This window comes from Cydia fagiglandana, chromosome Z, assembly GCF_963556715.1.
Source record: "Cydia fagiglandana chromosome Z, ilCydFagi1.1, whole genome shotgun sequence".
In the NCBI taxonomy this organism is placed as follows: domain Eukaryota; kingdom Metazoa; phylum Arthropoda; class Insecta; order Lepidoptera; family Tortricidae; genus Cydia; species Cydia fagiglandana.
The window spans coordinates 12,242,053-12,261,991 of record NC_085959.1 but is presented as its reverse complement, the minus strand read 5'-3'; the positions used below and the strand labels follow the sequence as shown (position 1 = coordinate 12,261,991).

The window sequence follows — 19,939 nt, the reverse complement described above, 5'->3', positions numbered from 1 at the left end:
TTGGCACGTTTGGACCAGGTGGTGTAGGTTTTAAGCTAAGTTATTAAAACTAACCTCTTTAATTAAATAAAAAAACCGCTATAACGCTACTCTAAATTACTTATTTTCTACATTTTTTACACCTTATTTTTGTCGCACATATTTTCCTAGCCGATTCTCTTCAGGCACTTATTATACAAAAAAACCAATGGAATTTTTCGTATACATAAACCTATCTCTTCCTTATCCTTATGGTTAGAAAACTTGTTACAAAAAGAAATCCGTGCGGAGTAGAACAACATAGAAACAAAACAACGGAACGAAAACCATTCGTAAATTTAATTTCCTTTCTTCTATAACAATTGAAAGTTACGTGTTGCTAGTCCTGTAACGGTTTTCTTAATTAACTGGCATTCGTTCAACGATCCAGACCTTTATTTATTTATTTCAGCTGCACTTAACAGCTCAACCTTTTTCAAGGGTTCACTGAGTGGTTTAAATCCACTTGTTGACTTTAATTCATGGCTATAAAAATAGTAGGTAATAAGTATATAGTAAATAGTCATAATTAGACGCAGTAGTTTTATAAACTTTGATTAATATTAGATTTTATATGTAAAGATAAATGAGGTTAAAGACACTGTCCAACCAACATAACATCATCATTGATTACGAATGTCCACTCATAGCGACAAAATACTTTTTTTAAGCTCTCAAACGATTGTAATGGAATTCCGCATACTTATTATTCTCTTCTAAAATTAAGTTGTAGTATTAATTTCAACTATTGATTTCAACTATTGATTTCAAACATACTTTTCTCAGAGTTTCAATAGGTATTACTGTTACACTTTGTATGTACCTATATATTATTATAAATGTGAAAATTCATGAAAAAAATCAGAGTTAAATAAAAAAAATACTTTTACAGTAATAATAATTCTAAATCTCAGTCAGTAATCCTACTCTGTTCCAATGCCCTGACTAAGATCGAGGGGTACAGTTAATGGTCCGTAAGTAAGAGACTTAGATTATCGCTTCGATCCAAAATCACAGAACCGACTCAACCTGTTCAAACGTTTGCGAATTGACTTATCTGCTGTGAATGAATAATTGATATCCATGCATTCAAGTTACAGTCTAACATTAAATGAATCGTTCGAATGTAATAACTATGAAAATTATAATGCATCATTGCCTAGCTGTTCATACCGTCTAAAAGAAATATAATATTTATAATCTACACTATATACATGGCTCGAAGCACATAGGAATAACTCACTTAGTTTACGACTCCAAGTGCCGGAAAATATGAGAAGATTCAGATGGTGCTCCGTGGTAAACAGGAAAAATGACACATTCGCCTCCTTTTATATCAAAGAAAAACAGAATTTAATTTAGACTTTGAAGGTAGAGCTACGTAGAGAAAAAGTAAATCTCTGCGTTATAAACTGGTGCACTACAAAGACTCAAATAAGCTTAAAAGTATTTACTTGCCAAGATAAAATAATGCAGTTTATTGCGGCATCGATGTTTTCCGAGGGGACGTGCTTTGTCAACGTTCCGATGGACTTTTTATTCGAATCCAATTTCTACGTAGTATGAACATGAACGGATTCTTTTATAAAATACCAGCATTTATTTACTGTACTGGTATAACCGGTCACTGACACCACAAATATATCAATCAATAATTTCTCGAGTTGAGTAAGTAGATTGTTTTTAATATCAACATCATATAGAAATTTTAAAATTGAACAATACCGAATACACATATTTTAAGTTCTATATTGGAATAATGTACTAACTAGTAAGGCATGTTTAATTTAAACAATTATTAAAACAATAGTTAAAACAACAAACAATTATTAAAACAACTGTGGAATGAAATGTCGCCTGCGGCATTTCCGGACCGATACGACCTTCAAGAAAAGAGCGTACTCCCATCTTAAAGGCCGGCAACGCGCTTGCAACTCTTCTGGTGTTGCGGGTGTCCATGGGCGGCGGTAATCGCTTACCACCAGGTGATCCATCTGCTCGTTTGCCTCCTATTTCATTAAAAAAAATGTTATTTGTGATACAAGTGTAAAAAGTAACCAATTGTAATTTCGAGATTAGCAATTAAGTGTTTTACGACTTGTGTATTGAATCAGACTCTCTGACATCAGACAGGAAGTCAATAAAGTAAAATTTGGTAAAAAGCTGCGTAGTTACCTTGTAAATCACATTTAGTAATTGTTAAGTATTATTAGTATTGACAGATGTAAACTTTGATGTAATATAAGAGAGTAGAGACTGCACGATCCCACAGTCAAACCGTGTAAACTGTTTTGTGGGACATTGTATCTGTATAAGCTGTATACTTTTATGTTAATAATAAATATAAAAAAAAGTAACAAAGTAATGCCTGTTCCACTGAGGTGCTTTTTTCTTTCTAACAAAGTACAGCAATTCAATAAAAATGTAATGCAAACAATATTTGGTGACTTACCTGAAACTGCGGTAGTATTTAATATACTAAAGTATGCTTTTGTTTAGCGAAAAAGCATTTTATTAAATGCTGTGTAACTGTAAAGGTGTTTTTAATTTCACTCTACCGACCGTCACTAGTAAAAACTTTTTAAAATTAACAAAACAATTCGCAAAGCTCTCAATTTGCTACCATTTTTTTTTATTTCATTATGTTGTGATGCGTTCTCCCTATTTCAATTTTCCCGTTTTCGATACACGCCATTCCCGAGCATGTTTGGGAAAAGGTATTTTTGTAACTCACACCCTCGTTTTTAGTCTGAAAAGCGCATGTATTGGGCAACGCGTTATTACAAAATAATAAATAACGGAGTTGCTAGAAAGAAATATCAACATGAAAACCCGTAGCAAACTGAAAACACCCAGCAGAGATGAATGTTTGGGGTTATTTTTCGATCTGCACATTGTTTGAGCGATGTGAAAATACAACACGCCTAAATATAAACGAATACTATATATAGCGACATACCTAGAACTCGACACTTTTTTGCTAGTTTATAGCCAATTTTTGACGTGATCCTAGGACACAAGATCGAAATCGAAATATTTTTCAGCCTTCCCGTTCAATCTCGAAGGGTACAATGACCGCATCGCTCCCTTAAAGGTCCTTGTTTATTGAGTCTCAGACGCATTATTGTAGTTATAAAGGATTTGCCCCCCCCCCCCTCTCCCCCCGGTCGACGGACACTCGTTTGCTTTAACTTTTGCGAAGAAATTTGACGGTAAATCTAATATCCAGCGAAGGTTCCCTTAATCTCTTTGTCTTTACGAGAGGTTTCTTATGTGTACTTTGTTATTTCAGACCCTGTCGCTACATTTAATGAAATATTTTGGAGAGTTAGTTTGACTTGGGTCGTACCTACATAATACATATATCAAAAAAGTAGTATTTTTAATACGAGTACGAAAGTCTTACTTATGCACAGGGTTGGGCAGATTAAGTGTCCTAGTTTTAAATAACCGTAAAATTAAAACAAAGTTACAAATCTGAATATTAAACTTGTTTTTATTTTAAGCATACTCTATATTTACAAAATTAATTCATTACCTCAAATCGCTCTCCTTTAACCTGTATAACTTTACGCATTCTACCATAGAATGAGTTGCACGCGGCACGCACTACCTCATCTGGTATATCGTCACATATCTTGACCAACCGATGATTGAATGAATTTAAATTCATTCCCTGTGTGCTGCCAATCCTGCTGAGCATGTATCCCCATATAGAAAAGTCCAACGGATTCAAGTCTGGTGAAGATGCAAGCCATTCTTGCCACGGTATAAAATCTGTCAAATTTATTCGACACCAATATTGTGTACGTTTAGCTTTGTGAGACGGGGCACTGTCTTGTTGAAAGCAATAATAGTCATCCCCAAACAACTTTCGGATATTTTCTAGCATATGACCCTGCAACACGTTCTGAATATAATAGTCGTAGTTAATTTTTACTCCCCGGTCAATGAACAGCAGTAAGGCTATGATGGTCGACTGGATAAATGATATGGCTGTATAAATGATGATAAAACTGACATTTTATCCAGTTTTTATTGATTTGTCGTCTTTTCCACTTTTGACAGCGATAGTCGTTAAATGATTAACTGCATAACATGGTCGTTGGATAATATGTCATTTGTCTACATTTCCACCTTAAACTTAGTGGATAAGTGGATAAGTTAAATGATATAAATGCCACTTGTCTAGCTTTATACAGTTTTATAACATTCATACCGTTTTGTCCACTTGGACAACAATACACGGTAAATGGCTACGATTGTTGGATAATTAGACATATAGTCGATTTTTGACGGCTAGCCTTTGATTAATTTATCGTAGTGCTCACTGGGCCACGATAAGCGCAGTTAAGAAGCTGTGATTAGTCTTAACTTAATTGATTCATTTGTGTTACGAAAATTAACTATGTAAATTGTATTGTTTGTATTTTATTGGACTTAAATCGTACACATATAAGTCTATAGCATTCGCTAACACACTTTCATGCATCTAACTTAAATAGAAATGGCTTAACTGTGGTAACACAATGGAATCAATTAACTTTGGACTAATTACAGGTGCTTAACTATGTACAAATTTTTTGCACTTCACTCATAAGTCATAAGTGCTCTTGTGGTATATAAGTGGTGAAAAATGCAATTTCTTGAAGTTAAAATATCAGTAGGTAAGTATCTGTTTTTTTTCTTAAATATAATATATACAATTCGAACTTTGAATTAAATTTGAATTTACATATAACATTATCAATACGTACATTATTTGTAGGAATGGCAAGATAATAATATCATTTCTTCTTGGCAGCTGCTGCTATCGAAGAAAAATAGCATTGAGAACTCCAACGATGGGTCATTAAGGGCTACATGCAACCCATTTGATATGCCCAGCGAGGAGTTTCGGCACATATATAGAGTGCGCAAAGAATTGGCACTCTATTTGTGTGCCAAATTCGACGCTGACCTCAAGCCTCAACATGGCGATGGATTGCCCGCACATTTTAAAGTAAAGATACTCGTATTCTGTTGCACTATTCCTCAAATCATTATTGTCACCTTATTTAATAACGACATACCAACTTACAACTCTTTGTTTTAGGTTCTAACATCACTGCATCTACTGGCTGACGGTAGTTACCAAAGAGGAACTGGGCCATGGAGACCTGAGAGGAACTGGACTGGAAGACCATGGAGAAGAAGTAGGAATAGTTGAAGTTGAAGAAGTTAGAGAAATTGAAGTTGAAGAAGTTAAATAAGTTGGAGAAGTTTAAGTTGAAGAAGTTGAAGATCAACAAGATGAAGATGTTGGAGAAGTTGAAGAAGGTTAGGAAGATAACCATTTCTACGAAACAATAGTTTGTATTTTATATATTATATACGTTCATGTGTGGCCTATGAAACTGTTAGTTTACGTTAAATATGTTAAGTGTATAAAAACTGAGCGCATCTCGCCATCAAACGTAACAGTTTGGCGAGAATATAAATGTTTAGTTCGTAAGTTGTAAATTTAAATATATAAATAAATTAAAAAAAATAATAAAGAAGTTGGAGAAGTTAAAAGTTGCTTTTTATTTATTCTCTATACAAACTTCCACCCCCATGTCATCTCTTTTTCACCCTTAAAGGTAGGTATGGCTAATAAAATTGGTCACAAATACATAAACATTCTCTATCTCTTACGAACTTTTAAATGATAAAAGGCAAGTCCCATTTCAAGAAATTATTAAACCCCTATACAAATTTCCACCCCTTGTTTACACCCTTAAGGGATGATTTCGGGGATAAAAACTATTCTATATCCTTCCTCACAACTCAAACTACTCAAATCGGTTCAGCGGTTATTGATTGCCCATACAAACTTCCATCCCCCTTTTCGCCCCCTTAAGGGGTGAGTTCTGAGATAAAAAGTATCCTATGTCCTTCCCCGGGAGTCAAACTACCCTTATACCAAATTTCAACTAAATCGGTTCAGCGGTTTAAGCGTGAAGAGGTAACAGGCAGACAGACACACTTTCGCATTTATAATACTAGCTTTTGCCCGCGACTTCGTCAGCGTGGAATTATTAATTTAGGTAAGTAGCTATTATTTTATTCAATCTGCGTTTTGTTGATTAGCCATACAAACTTCAACCCCCCTTTTCACCCCCTTAAAGGGTGATTTCTTGAATGAAAACTACCCTTTGTCCTTCCCCGGGACTCAAACTATCTCCGTACCAAATTTTGACTAAATTCTGCACCAGCGCCGGTCCTACACCGCACGGGCGGGACAGTTCCTATTGACAATGTTTGTTGTGCAGTTGTTGTTAAGTCCCCATACAAAGTATTTTTTACATGTTTATGCAAGTAACTGACGGTCTTTCCACCGCTATACAACCGGCTGACGGTTTTTTTATTTAAATAATAGCATCTAATAAACTATCATCTGGCAAAGTACCAGGAGGCGATGAATGAAAAAAAAAATTTTACATGTTCATGCGATCAACTGACGGTCTTTCCACAGCGATACAACCGGCTGACATTTTTTTAATTCACGATAGCATCTAAGAAACTATCATCTCAGACAAAGTATTAAGCGGCGTAAAGTATAAGGCGATGACTGACGATATTTGCTCCTGCCGCAACATATAGGACTAGTATAAGGTGACGCTTACGGGAAAGGGGCTGTGACCCTCGCTCTGGTTCTTTCCTTGTCCAACAAATATCACTGGCCATTTAGCGAGGTAATGCCGCCAGTATTTTTGGCACATTACGTCCGGGGTATAATCAGAGTGGGGGGTAATATTGTATTTGTTAAGTCATAGTTTTACTTATTACTAGAAGATGTACATATTATTCGCTCGGTCGGAGAACCACGAATCGATCGCAACGCGTACCGTGGCCCAAAAAGAAACTTTCGGCAGACCAACTGTCACTTTTTACTAGCGAGGTTTACCTACGTATCTGTGTATTTAAAGTAATAATAATAAATAAAGCACCAGCTTCCATTATTAACTTTAATGCTGACTCTCCCTTCAATTCCAACATGTAACGGCAAAGGATTACACCTAATTTTCTTTGCAGGTGCATACATTTCTTCAAAGTAGGTATTTCCCTTTTGAGTTATTTTCTTTGGCGAACTGTCTGGCACTAGGTCTGCCCAATTGCTGCTCTTCACTGGTTTTTGGGAAGTTTTCTTAGTAGTTGATGTAGTACATCAGAGCCGCGATATGTTTACTCCTAACGCACACTCAATCACATTTTCCACTCGTAACATAACGACTAGAATCAATCTGTAAAAAATAAATTATTTCTTTACTTTCTATTACATTAATGGATCATAATATTATATGTACTACGTCAAAGATAGCAAAAACAGAAAAAAACAGCTTACATTCAAGGACGTTTGTCACTGAAGCTTGACGAATTAGGTACACGAGCTTCAATGGTGTGGCTCTTATGATCTTCATATTTGATTTCTTTTAGGTACATCTTGCACATGTTAAGCCAAAACTTATTATCCCTTTGGAAAAACACGAAAAGTCTGCATTATTAACGACACTACAGTCATATCTATCTAATACCTTTAAACGAGCAATTTTTGGATATTTATTTATTTATATATATATAATGTGTATATATATTTCGGGGCTCTCGGAAACGGCTCTAACGACTTCTATGAAATTTGCTATATGGGAGTTTTCGGGGGCGAAAAATTGATCTAGCTAGGTTTTTATATGTTTTCCGAGCATAGCTCGGTCTTCCAGATATTTAGTTACCTATATGAAATTTCGTTATTCGATTTTTATTTCTTTACTTCTCGTAAAGTCAGCCGTGAGAAAGTCCGTGTGTGTGTACTACCTGAAATTTATTGATTGTGCCATTTATGCCATTTTAGAGGGGAAATGAAGATTTACATGTTCGAATAGAATATATGTAAATTACAATATTTCATTGAAATTATTTATTCTCTTTGTAATGACAGCCAGCCATGTGACATTTCAAAGTCCGCTGTCATATCGCACCCAGCGAATAGGTTATGTTTTATTTTCAAATAAACGATTTCTTTTTCTAAACTGCAACATTCCTAACTGTAGTTACATCGGTGGACCTTATTTCAAAAGGCATAAAGTCCACCGATGTGCAGTTAACAGTTTGGATGATTGTACAATTCGGCCGTGCTTATAATAAGGGCAATAGAGTCAGACCAAGAAAAGTCTGCAGCGGATTTGATAGCCCACGCAGTGCAAGTGTTATTTTAAACGTAAAAACTTCTATGAAATTATGACGTATAAATAACACTTGCACTGCGTGGGCTATCAAATCCGCTGCACACTTTTCTTGGTCCGACTCTAACTCATTTTGAAGTGTCATTCAATTGGATACTTTGTACTTGTACAATATGTTCTACAATTGAAAGAGATTTCAAAATGAGTTACTTACTGCTCTTAATAAGCACGGCAGAATTAATTATTTGATTTTGACAGATTACCGTATTTTAGGTTATAAGGTCGACTACTGTCCTTAAAATTTTGTATGACATTACAAGCAAATATCAGCAATCGTGAATTAAGTATTGTAGCCGAGTCTACTTTAGTCCGATAATGTATTAGCTTATTTCAAAGACTATGAATTCTAAGTACTAGAAATAAAGTAGATTTTGCGACATGATAAAGACGGTTAAATTTGAGGCGATGGAATAAGAGATTCACTTTAAAAAAAAACCTTATATAAACTCAATTAGAATCTATATTTCAAAATCTTCCATCCAATAACTTTTGACTATCAATGCCACATGTGCATAAGTGGTGTGTGCGGCATGTCATTTAGCCAACTATTCATTAAAATACGCTTTAAGTAAACTTGTTTAGAATTGATTTTTCAAAAGCTCATACTATGGATTAATTTAACTGTCAATGACATATCTAGATAAGTGGTAGAATGTGGTTTAACCATCTTTTCTTTAAAATACACCTTAAGTCATCGAGTATAAATATGAGTTTTCAAAACCTCACAACATGTCACGCTATCATTAGTCACATATACGTTATCCTCGCGAACTATTAATAAAATACGCTTTAAGTAAACTTATTTAGGATTGATTTTTCAAAAGCTCAAATCATGGATAAGTTTTAACTCTCAATGACATATGTGGATAAGTGGTAGAATGTGATTTAACCATCTTTTCTTTAATATACACCTTAAGTCATCGAGTTTAAAATTGATTTTTATAAACCTGAAAACATATCACGCTATCATTAGCCACTTATACGTTATCCTCGCGACTTCTTACCGAATTATATCATTTATCAGATAGTCGTCATATCATGCATTAAATGATTAATGATATGGCGACATAACCATCATAGCCCTCATATGATGGTTATGTCGCCGTAGTTTGCCCCTAGGTGATATGGCACGCCATACCATGACAGCCGACAAACGCTTTGAAACCGCTGTACGGCTAATTCGTCTACTGGAATATCCCTTAATGAAGCACCGTAAATGCGATAATTTTGTTGATTGTGGCTATCTTGCAATTGAAACATCTTTTCGTCGGAAAAAATAATATCTTGCACGTTCGAAATTTTTGCTTGAATAAATTTACAACGAGCTGGCGTTCCGCGTCCATGTTGATAACAATATAAAAACGATAGATATCAAGCTGACGTCTAGAAATCATAAAGACGCATAAATTCTCGATTAATAAAAAATAAAATAGTTAAAAAAAAGTTGCGCTATATTTAAGTAAAATGGCAGTACAAAACTAGGACACTTAATCTGCCCAACCCTGTATATTATCAACTCTTGGACATAATTTTGTGAGATGAATTTAATAAGGTCATACTGACAAACTTTTACTACCGGTGTCTATCTAGGAACATCCTGAGATGAGAATTATCGTGAATAAGGGAATTTACGAATTTAGACATATTATAGGGTCACTCATAATCATAACCTTAAAAGGCTTAAATCTAAAACTCCTGCTTGAACTCACGACCATTGGCTCACTAGCCCAATGCATTGCCATCTGAGCTACCAAGACCACACCCAAGCACAGCAAATATTTCCACCGTATGGACCTTTAAGGAGGCACCCTAGCGTCATCTAAGCGTAAAAGCCTTACAATTCTTAAATGGCACTAGCCAAAGAGCGTTACACTTCTTGGACTAGTGATCATATTTATTCTAAGCTTAAAACTATTTACAACTGAAATAGGGGAAAAGCGTTTTCACTAAAAACCCCCAGCACACTGTCGTCTCAGCAACTGCAGACGATACTGCAACGGGCCGATAACGGTCTCTGAACGAAGATAGTACCTAACCTAAATACCTATACCATAAATACTTTTATATTATGATATTTACTTTAAGGTACTCGTAGTTATTATGCATGCTAACATAAGTGCGTATTTATTTAAAGTTTCCCTATTTTTTAAGCACTGAATTTATAACCTGACGACATTATTAACTATGTACGATTCCAACGTTTAGTCGCCTAAATAGTGTTTTTAGTTTTAAATTATTCACACAAAGGAAAGGTTCACAAGGCCCACAAGTTTCTTGAAATTAATTATGCAGAGACTAGGTATTCTTTCAAATTGTACCATTACCTTATATAACCTTACCCTAACCTTTTTCTTTTTTCCTTTTTTTTCCTTTTTTGTAACCTTTTTTCGTCAATAAGTTATTGATAAACAACACTCATCCTAAACCGTTGAAGGAAACTTGATACACACATTTCAAAGGTAATAAAAGCTCCATTATAAATCATTTTATGAAATTTAACCCCTAAGATAATGAAAATGGGGTTAACAGGTTTTAATTATAAGTAATTGTAGTGAGCGTGGTGGGGTGGGGTTATAATTACATTATAATAATTCTTCATTCTGACTTTAATGCATAATTCTTTCCTTATTCAAAATTATCCTTCTGTATGATTACGTAAAGATGGTCGGGCTAGTCAAGCCGTTTAGCGTGAAAATTTTCTTTCAATAGCGCCGTAATAATACCCGATATTATTTGTCATGTAGATAACACAATCCTAATTATGCATACAGGCTGCTGAAGTAGTAGCGGAGGCAGTTATGAAGTTGACCCAAAAAAATTTTATTAAGCTATGAGCTTCATCACATATGTTCCTTGAGTAATTCTAAGCATTTCAAGCCTGGGAGGCATTAAGAAATGTGCGTCTACTCGGATTTGTAATAGATTCAAACTTTCAACCCCTTTTTAACCCTGTTAGGGGATGAATTTTACAAAACGCTGAAATTACTTTTCCTGTCTTTTAATAATATCCCCAAATACAAAGATTCAAGTCCCGCGTTCGAAATTTTTTTTGATATCCATACAAACTTTCAACCCCTTTTTCACCACCTTAGGGGATGAATTTTCAAAAACGCTGAAATTAGTTTACTTGTATTTTAATAATATATCGCTTTACGAAGTTTCAAATTCCTAGCTTAAAATAAAACTTGAACCCCATACAAACTTTCATCCCCTTTTTAACCCCCTTAGGGGTTGAATTTCTCAAAATCGCTTCTTATCTCTTGTACACTTTATAAATGTAATCTAGTGTGCAAATTACAACTTTCTATCTTTTGTAGTTTCGGCTCCGAGTAGCAAAAATCTCCAACCAAATTTTTCACCTTTTTACGTTTTTCTTGTAAAATTACTATGAAACTGAAAAAACCAAATATCAGCAATGAATTATACGTCTTTGGTTTATACGAAAATGATACCAAACTTGCCCTTGTAGCTACCAGGATCAGAATAGATTTTTCTTAAAGATCCCTCACCCTCCCCGACTAGACGCACGCTTCTTTTGGCCTCCCAGGCTAGAAATGCTTAGAATTACTCAAATATCAGATGTGATGAAGCTCATAGCTTAATAAAAAAGTTTTGTGTCATGTATGGCAGCGTTACATAACTGATTCCAGTATAGGAAAAAACCTGTTAATTTATACGTATCGTTAACATTCTGTTACTGTTGACTTTTATAAAAAATACACTGAATTAAATTAATATATATTTATACATATATATTTCATTCATGTTTGCTTGACAGGAAGCGGATATCGCTGTGGCTCCTTTGGCTGTGACCCCCGAACGCGAGATGGTGGTGGATTTTAGTGAAGCTTTCCTCTCTATCGATTATCCAATCAGCCACGCAAAAACTCCCAAGCAACTGGCAGACACTTTTAGTTTTCTTCGGCCGTTGTCAAAGGAGATTTGGGTGAGATAATTAATTGTTTTTAATTATGTATGTATACAGCCTGAACTATTCCCATGGACTTGTTAATCTGTGTTATTTTGACATAGGTGAATAATTTTGCCTCAGTATCCCGTTGACCACTAACGCTCTACACTCTCTACAGGATTCGAAAGATCGGGATGTATATATGTAAATTTAATCCGTTTTATTTTATGGGTAGCCGTCGCGGTAATTGAAGACGATATACCTAATCCATTACTTTGTTAGTTTGGTTTGAATGTAGGTTTCTGGTCAAAGTATAGATTGGATAACATTTAGTCACACTTGGAATTCACACCGCACACATTCCGTCGGTATATTCAGATGTCTATCGATGTCAACCACCTATTTTCTACATTCTTTCCTACATTCATAAATATTTTATTGTACTTCATTTGTTTAATTAATTATGATAAAAAACTGCACCGTAACCGAACCCATTACGTTTACGCTTTTTTAACTAGTCATGCTACATATATTTATACGGATATAACTGTTTCGTATCACGGATGTTACCAGATAACCATTTACTAATACATGTAATGTTGCAGCTTTGCGTCCTCTTCAGTTTCTTTGCAGTCAGCATAGTACTATTTCTTGTATCAAGATTTTCACCTCACGAATGGCGCTCGGTTTCTATAACAGATACTCACTTGGATCACCCAATAAGCAGCGCTAATGAGGTAATTATACGCTAAACTTCTCTCCAGTTTAATTAACCCGAGTACTAAAACAAAAATAATTACCGACTTAATATTAGTTCATAAAACAGAAAGATCACAGGTTTAATCGAAGCAAGAACTTTAAAATTTTAATAGGAATTAAATCTCCCAGTTATACTATTTATAGCTACCTAAAACATACTACAAAAAATGTTACCTCGATTCTTGAATATTACTAGTACATGACAATGATGAATCAATTATTTCACGTGTAATTAATTCGCCGAATCAAGTAACGTATAGACCGACCACTTAAATAAGTCTAAGTATAGGACGACTAACGGCGGCGGGGAATGTGCGGGCGCCGTAAGCCTGCCGCCCGCACCTCCCTTAGTCGTCCCTCCCCGTCGCCCCCGTACCGCGCAGGCGAGGACTCATTTAAACGGTCGGTCTATAGACATTTATTTTTTCTAGATTATCTTGCACAACGAATTCAGCATATGGAATTCGTTTTGGTTTTCGCTTGGCTCATTTATGCAACAAGGCAGCGACGTGGTTCCAAAGTACGTACACTTTATTCTACACGTTTTACATTGATGTAAACTTTAATCTATTTTTTGTATTTAAGATGATATTTCGTAAAAATATTGATGTCATACAGCGTTGAATTACGTGTGTGCGTTTGGTCATGACAAACTGGGTTTGTCTTACGTAGGTATCTATAATAAGTATAATTAAAAAGCTTCCTTTCAATTCCGCCTATTATGACGGACGGGTAACTACGGACTCTACGCTGAGACTAGCCCGACATCCTCTTGGCCGGTTTTTAGATATAATGAAGCTATGTTATTTGTTGCATCTACTGAATTTCACATATGAACTGAAAAACAATGGAACTAATTAAATGAGTACTTAAAATAATCACAAAAGTGCGTTGCCAATTTTGAAGCACACAAGTAATGCAGTCAATTAAATATAGGAACATCGGCGTTGGCAATAGAATTTAGATTAAATTCCATGTCTTGTGTTAAATCGTGCGTGGTTGAGATATAGGATGGTATATTGTGTATAACCGAACACCCGAAGAGGGGAGGCCCGATAATCATCTTGTTATACGGATACAAGACAGTTCACATGTAATAAAATTACTTACCTATTTATTCTGTATTTCACTTCCTCGCTAAAGTTATGTATGTCTACATACAGACTTTCGTTGATTACTCTTTATAAAGATATGCCTTATTAGCTTAATACTAAAGGCACAGAATAATAATAGTACTAGGTACAGAAGACTCACTCTCTCACAAAACGCGTCTGTAACGACCAGGACAGATATGGCCGCTAGGTGGCGACAGTGTCACGCGCGGCTTATGGCTAGCCACCAAAATTGGTGTGGAACGGATGTACTTTTAGCTACCTGTAGCAAAGCGACGAAATCGCGGAGTGCGCCACGCCTGCTAAAGGCTACCTGTAATCAGATATACAAAAATTACTCGGATCGGCAGTAGAACACCAGACTCGTACCATAAGGGTAAAAATCGATCCCTATTACTTATTGTTGAAGCTTCCGCATTCAGTGCGTCCGTCCATCTGTCCGTCTGTCTGTCAGTGGACTCACCTTAAGAACACTATGTATAGGTTAAGAATTACAGTTTTCGCACTGTGATTTTTATTGTACAAGTATCGACTCATCGATTCTGTTTCTATGTCACCAAGAATAAAATTAATCTCATGGTATTCTTGTAGGTCACTCTCCGGTAGAATTGTTGGCACGGTGTGGTGGTTCTTTGCTCTGATATTGGTCTGTTCATACACGGCAAATCTGGCTGCCTATCTTATAGTGGAGCGCTTATCCGAGCCAAGCCAGTCCATCATCTCGCCACCAAGCATGCCACAAACCGAAGTAAGAGACATGCTTTTTACATCAGGTAACCTTCTTTAGTGTTAGCCCCTCTGAGCAAGGCGATGGTAAAATATTGTAGTATTTGTTCTGCTCATAATCGGTTGTAGAGAATACATTTTAGTAGTAAGTATGCACTTGTAAATGTTTCTGAGTGGCAGCAGTTGAAATGCTTTTTATTATTTTTGCATTTGTTTGGTGAAAGTACGTGAACGAAACCTGTTGGTTACAAATCTTAACAGTTTTACCCTTCCACTTTTTTTTGTTTCTCCTACTTCATGTCCAAACAAATAAAATTTGTTGTACCTACCTAAGTAGGTACTTGAATGGTCAATTTTAGAACACTTCGTTGACGGTCGCGTTGAAAAGGCTATCAAATGATTATTTGTAGGACGAGCCCAAAAGAGTCCGTGTCAGTTTAAAAAAAATCATACTATTAATATAAATAGAACAGAGAATTTATCACTGCGACGATTTAACGACACTTCTTTCATGATGACCTATACATTAGAATGCTAATAAATATTATACTTAAAATTCAACACTTTTATTAATTAAATATACATTTTCAGCAGAATGGTATAGACGGAACAGTCTTGAATGAGGAGCTTGCCCAATACTCGTTTGAAAAAGAAGGGCAAGTCGTTTGCGGCTCCATGCCACGCACTTGTCGCTACAAACACGTCAACTTTGCTATCGCCACTGCCAAGGGATCGCCTTTAAGGTAAGGTACCTCATGGATCTCACGTTAATATTCAGCAGGATTTATCAAGAGCGGTTATAAGTACCTATCTACATTAACTAAAAATAGTTTTATTACAACACAGAAAATATTATAAGTACAACACATACCTATACCAAGATTGGATAAACGTTTTGTTCTATAAAGCGTATAACGGTCCCCTTTAAAAATATATATACCTTAAGACATTCTTCTTCATTTTCTTAAAACTCAAATAGTGAAACGAGGCGTGTTAGATATTTTGCATAACTTAATACCCACTACTATGGCCACCCATTGAATTTATACTTCTATCTGGCTAGCTAGCTCTCTATCCATTTAATCCGAGATAACCAAGCGCCACTAACTTAATTTAAATAAACTACCAGCTTCGTACATAACACTAACTTTACCCGCATGGAAAATGAAAGTAATTGCGAGTGTGCGCACCTCGAAACTCTGCACCAACTATCCATGCTTCAGCCTGGACCCCTATTCGACAAGCGACGTTTGACGTATCGTGTTGATCTCCCGTTGATGTGGGAAAAATCATAAGTTCTCGAATACGTACAATGTCATAAATTGACATTAACAATCCACAGTTAGGGTGACAATCAAACCAAACCGAACCACCCTTAGTTTAGAGTGGAGTTTTGGTTGTACCAAATGATATTATCCACCGTTGATGGAATCATAACTCAGTATGCGATAAAATCAACTGTTGATTTGACGTGGATGCGAAATCTGACAGTTGTACGTGTCGAATTTGGCCCCTGGTTTTCACAGCATGGTTGTGGATAAAAGGGAGCACTGAAGCATGCGATGCTCCGGTGAAAGTGACAGCAAATATATCTAGTGAATATCGATGAAGCGGTAACGTACGGCTAAACAGTCTAGGCATTATTTCAGATTTAATAGAAGCAGGAACAAGGAACTAATTGAAGGAAAAAGAAAGACGTTTTGTTGAAGAATGTCTATAGTTAAATGAAAAGAGTTGTGAACGTCGTATATTCGTAAAAGTTTTTTTTGTTTTGTACAGTTTGATAAAAAAAAACCTAGACGTAGGACTCGCAAGTCCATCCTACGCGTGTCTTCTTATAGAGTAGATATCGCTATTTTACTTTATTTTCAAACTAATATTCCCGTATCATAACGTGCGAAAAAACACCCATTCATTCCCTTAAGCTGCAGACCACCATGGCATTGGCAAGGTTTGTATTTATTCAATTAATTGATGTATGGTTACAATTGTAAACGAGAGTCAATAAAAACCCGGTATGTACCCAAATGGCAGAGGGTTTTTATGACTCGAGTTCACAATTTTACTACCGCCCGTAATGCCTACACAATCTTTTTCATCACAGTTGCGACAAAAAAGTTTTAAGCATATACATTTAGGCGTTTTACCTGCGTGACATACTACGATTTATATACCTACCAAAAAAGGTAGGTACTAAAATATCGTGATTTTAGGTAAGTAATAAAAAAATACAATGTTAATCATTAAAAGTAAAAAAAATACAATCATATAAAGTCGACTGTACAGACCCAAATAAATTAAGGTAAGTATTAAGTTTTAAGCTTGCAACTTACCTAATGAAAATTAAATTATTTTGTCACGCACGTACTCGTATTAAGGATATTTCAATTACACCACGATGATGATACCGTAAAGACAAACTAGGCCCTACTCTGAGAACTAATAGCTGTTTCACGTAAAGCTGACTTCATCTTTTCTCTAAGAAAAGCTCAAGGAATTTTCGCTGAAACTTTACAGCGAAATGAGGTTTGAGCAACATTTCAAGCTATATAAAGTAAACTCATTTGCAGTGTAATAACTAGACCTAGTCCGTTGGGAAACAAGAGGTGCAAGTTACTATGCGATGGCTCACCTGATTATATGATGAAGAATTCACTATAATTAATGTGGCGTTTGCAGTAAATTTTATACTCTTTATGTTATTTTTTGTATTTTATAAAAATTATGTATTTAGTGCCATATTTGTATCTTTGTTCTGTAGAATAAAGAGTTAAGATACACATGTAAAGTAGTATTAGGTACATAAGTAAAAAAAAAATTATAGCTCAGAGTATAGACATGTGACACTAAGTATTATTACCTAACATATTTGTATATAAAGGGAAATTAATTCTTTATCTTCTAATTAACCCTTAATTTGGCAGAAAATAAAAAACTTGATTTTAACTTTTATATGCACATTTATTTATTATTATGCCTTTAAATATGTCCTAAAAATGTTTAAAAAATATTTCACTGTAAGATTTCCTGAAAATCGAATGTACAGTATTTTTAACAAAAACGTACGCTCGTCAAATTTAGTGTGTTAAATATACTTAACAAATTCCAAAAAAGGGTATCGAATCAAAGACAAGAAAAAAATTTTTTTGGCATTTAATCGAAGCAAAAGACCAATGTTTAGTACGAGTTCATATATTTGCTACGAAACGCAAGTACAGTAATATATAGGGTTAACGATTTTCGAAATGACATTGATATTGTTTGATTGAGTTTAATATAATGCCATTGTTACAACAACGCTACTTATATAGGTACTTGCAGCATTTAAATATTTTGAAAGAAAAAAAAAATACACAAATACCACCTACATGAAGTATATTTGAATTGAATTGAATAAAAAAAAATGAAAATTAACCATTTCATTTAGTTTACTTGAATGTAATAGCCATAGGCCAAATTGAACGGAGTTTTATAAAAAAACGTGTATTGACATTAAGTAGAGTTCGCTTTGTTGTATACTAAGCTATAAATGTATAACGAATCAAACTATATCATTCAATCTCTTCTATTATGGCAAAATATAAAGGTAGGCAGTGAAATTTGTCAAATTATTAAAACTGTAACATAACGTTTTGTTAAAAATGCTTAACAGATTGTTTAATTTCTAATACACTGTATATAATGAATTGTCAAAAATACTTAACAGTTGTGTATGCTTGCTTATTACACGTAAATAACTTGATTTGACGAATAAGTGTGATATGTAGAGTATACGTAATACTATAATTAAATATAATAATAGCATATGCGGTAAAATTTCGCGTAATAGAATCGAAAAAAATAAACAAATTCCTAGATAGAACGCAGTGTCGACTTTCTACTCGCTATGTTGAAACACTACTAACATATAACGTTGTTGCCAGAAAAAATTTATTTATTTCTTTATTCTTTATAATATAAATGATACATAGAAATTAATAAATTCGAATTTACGTAAAAAATAACATGCCTACATTTTTTCAAAGTAAGTGTTAAGTATACTTGACTGTGCCAAATTAAGGGTTAACAAACACAGCCTTGAAATTCCATAAGTACGTTTTTTTTACAAACAGTCAATTGCAAAGATGGGACAGAACAAGATCCCACCCCGACCCATATCTCTCGATCCTTCCCTCCGACATACATTAGATGTCATGGCAAATTTTGCCTTAGTCGTTACCTAAGTATATGATAATAGTAGTTCTTTCCAATTTTATTATACCTAACTCTAATATATACGTAACTTACGCAGATTAATAACGCAAATCATAGTTAATTAACAAACATGATTTGTTTTTAATTTATCATATTAGATATTAGTTTATAAAAGCTTAGGACGAAAAACGGGATTAGATGAACACATATTACCAAGGACAGACGCAAACTTCGCAGTAAATTTTCAGTGTAGGAAAGCTCCCAGTTCACACTATCTGGCTGAAATCTCGCTTCTGCGCGGTAATTCCCAGTTGAATACTGAAAACTCGTAAATTTACATGGGTCTCCCGTCAGTGGGGTACTACTCTCTACATATCGAATTTATACCCACCTACTGTTCCGTTTTTACGGTACGTGTGGCAAGCACGTGATTTTTAACGACAGACTAAAAATTTACATTTTATATGACACGTACGGTTTATTGCGCTGTAGAGAAATAAAGACACTTTAGTGGGAATAGAGATGTGTAGGTAGTTAAAGATGATTTTGCAGAATGTTAGGTACAAAAATACAATACCTATGGTACCTACTCACTCATGATTCCTATGAATTATTAAAACAATCCTTAAGTATACATGTTTCGCGTTGTTTATAAATATTTTTTTTTTATATTTTAGAGAGGTGATAAATCTTGCCATAGTCGAAATGAAAACGAGCGGAGTTATATCGAAGCTGTGGCGTAAATGGGTTCTCGAGACCAGAAAATCGGACTGTGACGAAGGAAAGGATGAGGTAAGAGGGCATAATTAATCGAATTAGCGCCACTTACACCACCCCACTAACCTTTAATTAAACTAACAAAACCGATAGACACGGCGACACGGCGATATTTATAGCTCACCGCTGGGCGAGTAACTATAAATATCGCCGTGTCTCTTTTATTTACACGGGGAGTGCTT

General features: G+C 35.0%; 1 protein-coding gene across 1 annotated transcript in view; it reads left to right on the top strand.

Moving 5' to 3' along the window:
• Positions 1-19,939, top strand: part of LOC134678300 (glutamate receptor 1) — an 82,845-nt gene that overhangs the window by 58,194 nt on the left and 4,712 nt on the right. Inside the window, exons 11-16 of the mRNA XM_063536794.1 lie at positions 12,058-12,225; positions 12,795-12,926; positions 13,380-13,468; positions 14,652-14,808; positions 15,381-15,529; positions 19,658-19,772. Of these exons, the coding sequence (XP_063392864.1) occupies positions 12,058-12,225; positions 12,795-12,926; positions 13,380-13,468; positions 14,652-14,808; positions 15,381-15,529; positions 19,658-19,772 (810 nt within the window). The remainder of the gene's footprint in view (positions 1-12,057; positions 12,226-12,794; positions 12,927-13,379; positions 13,469-14,651; positions 14,809-15,380; positions 15,530-19,657; positions 19,773-19,939) is intronic.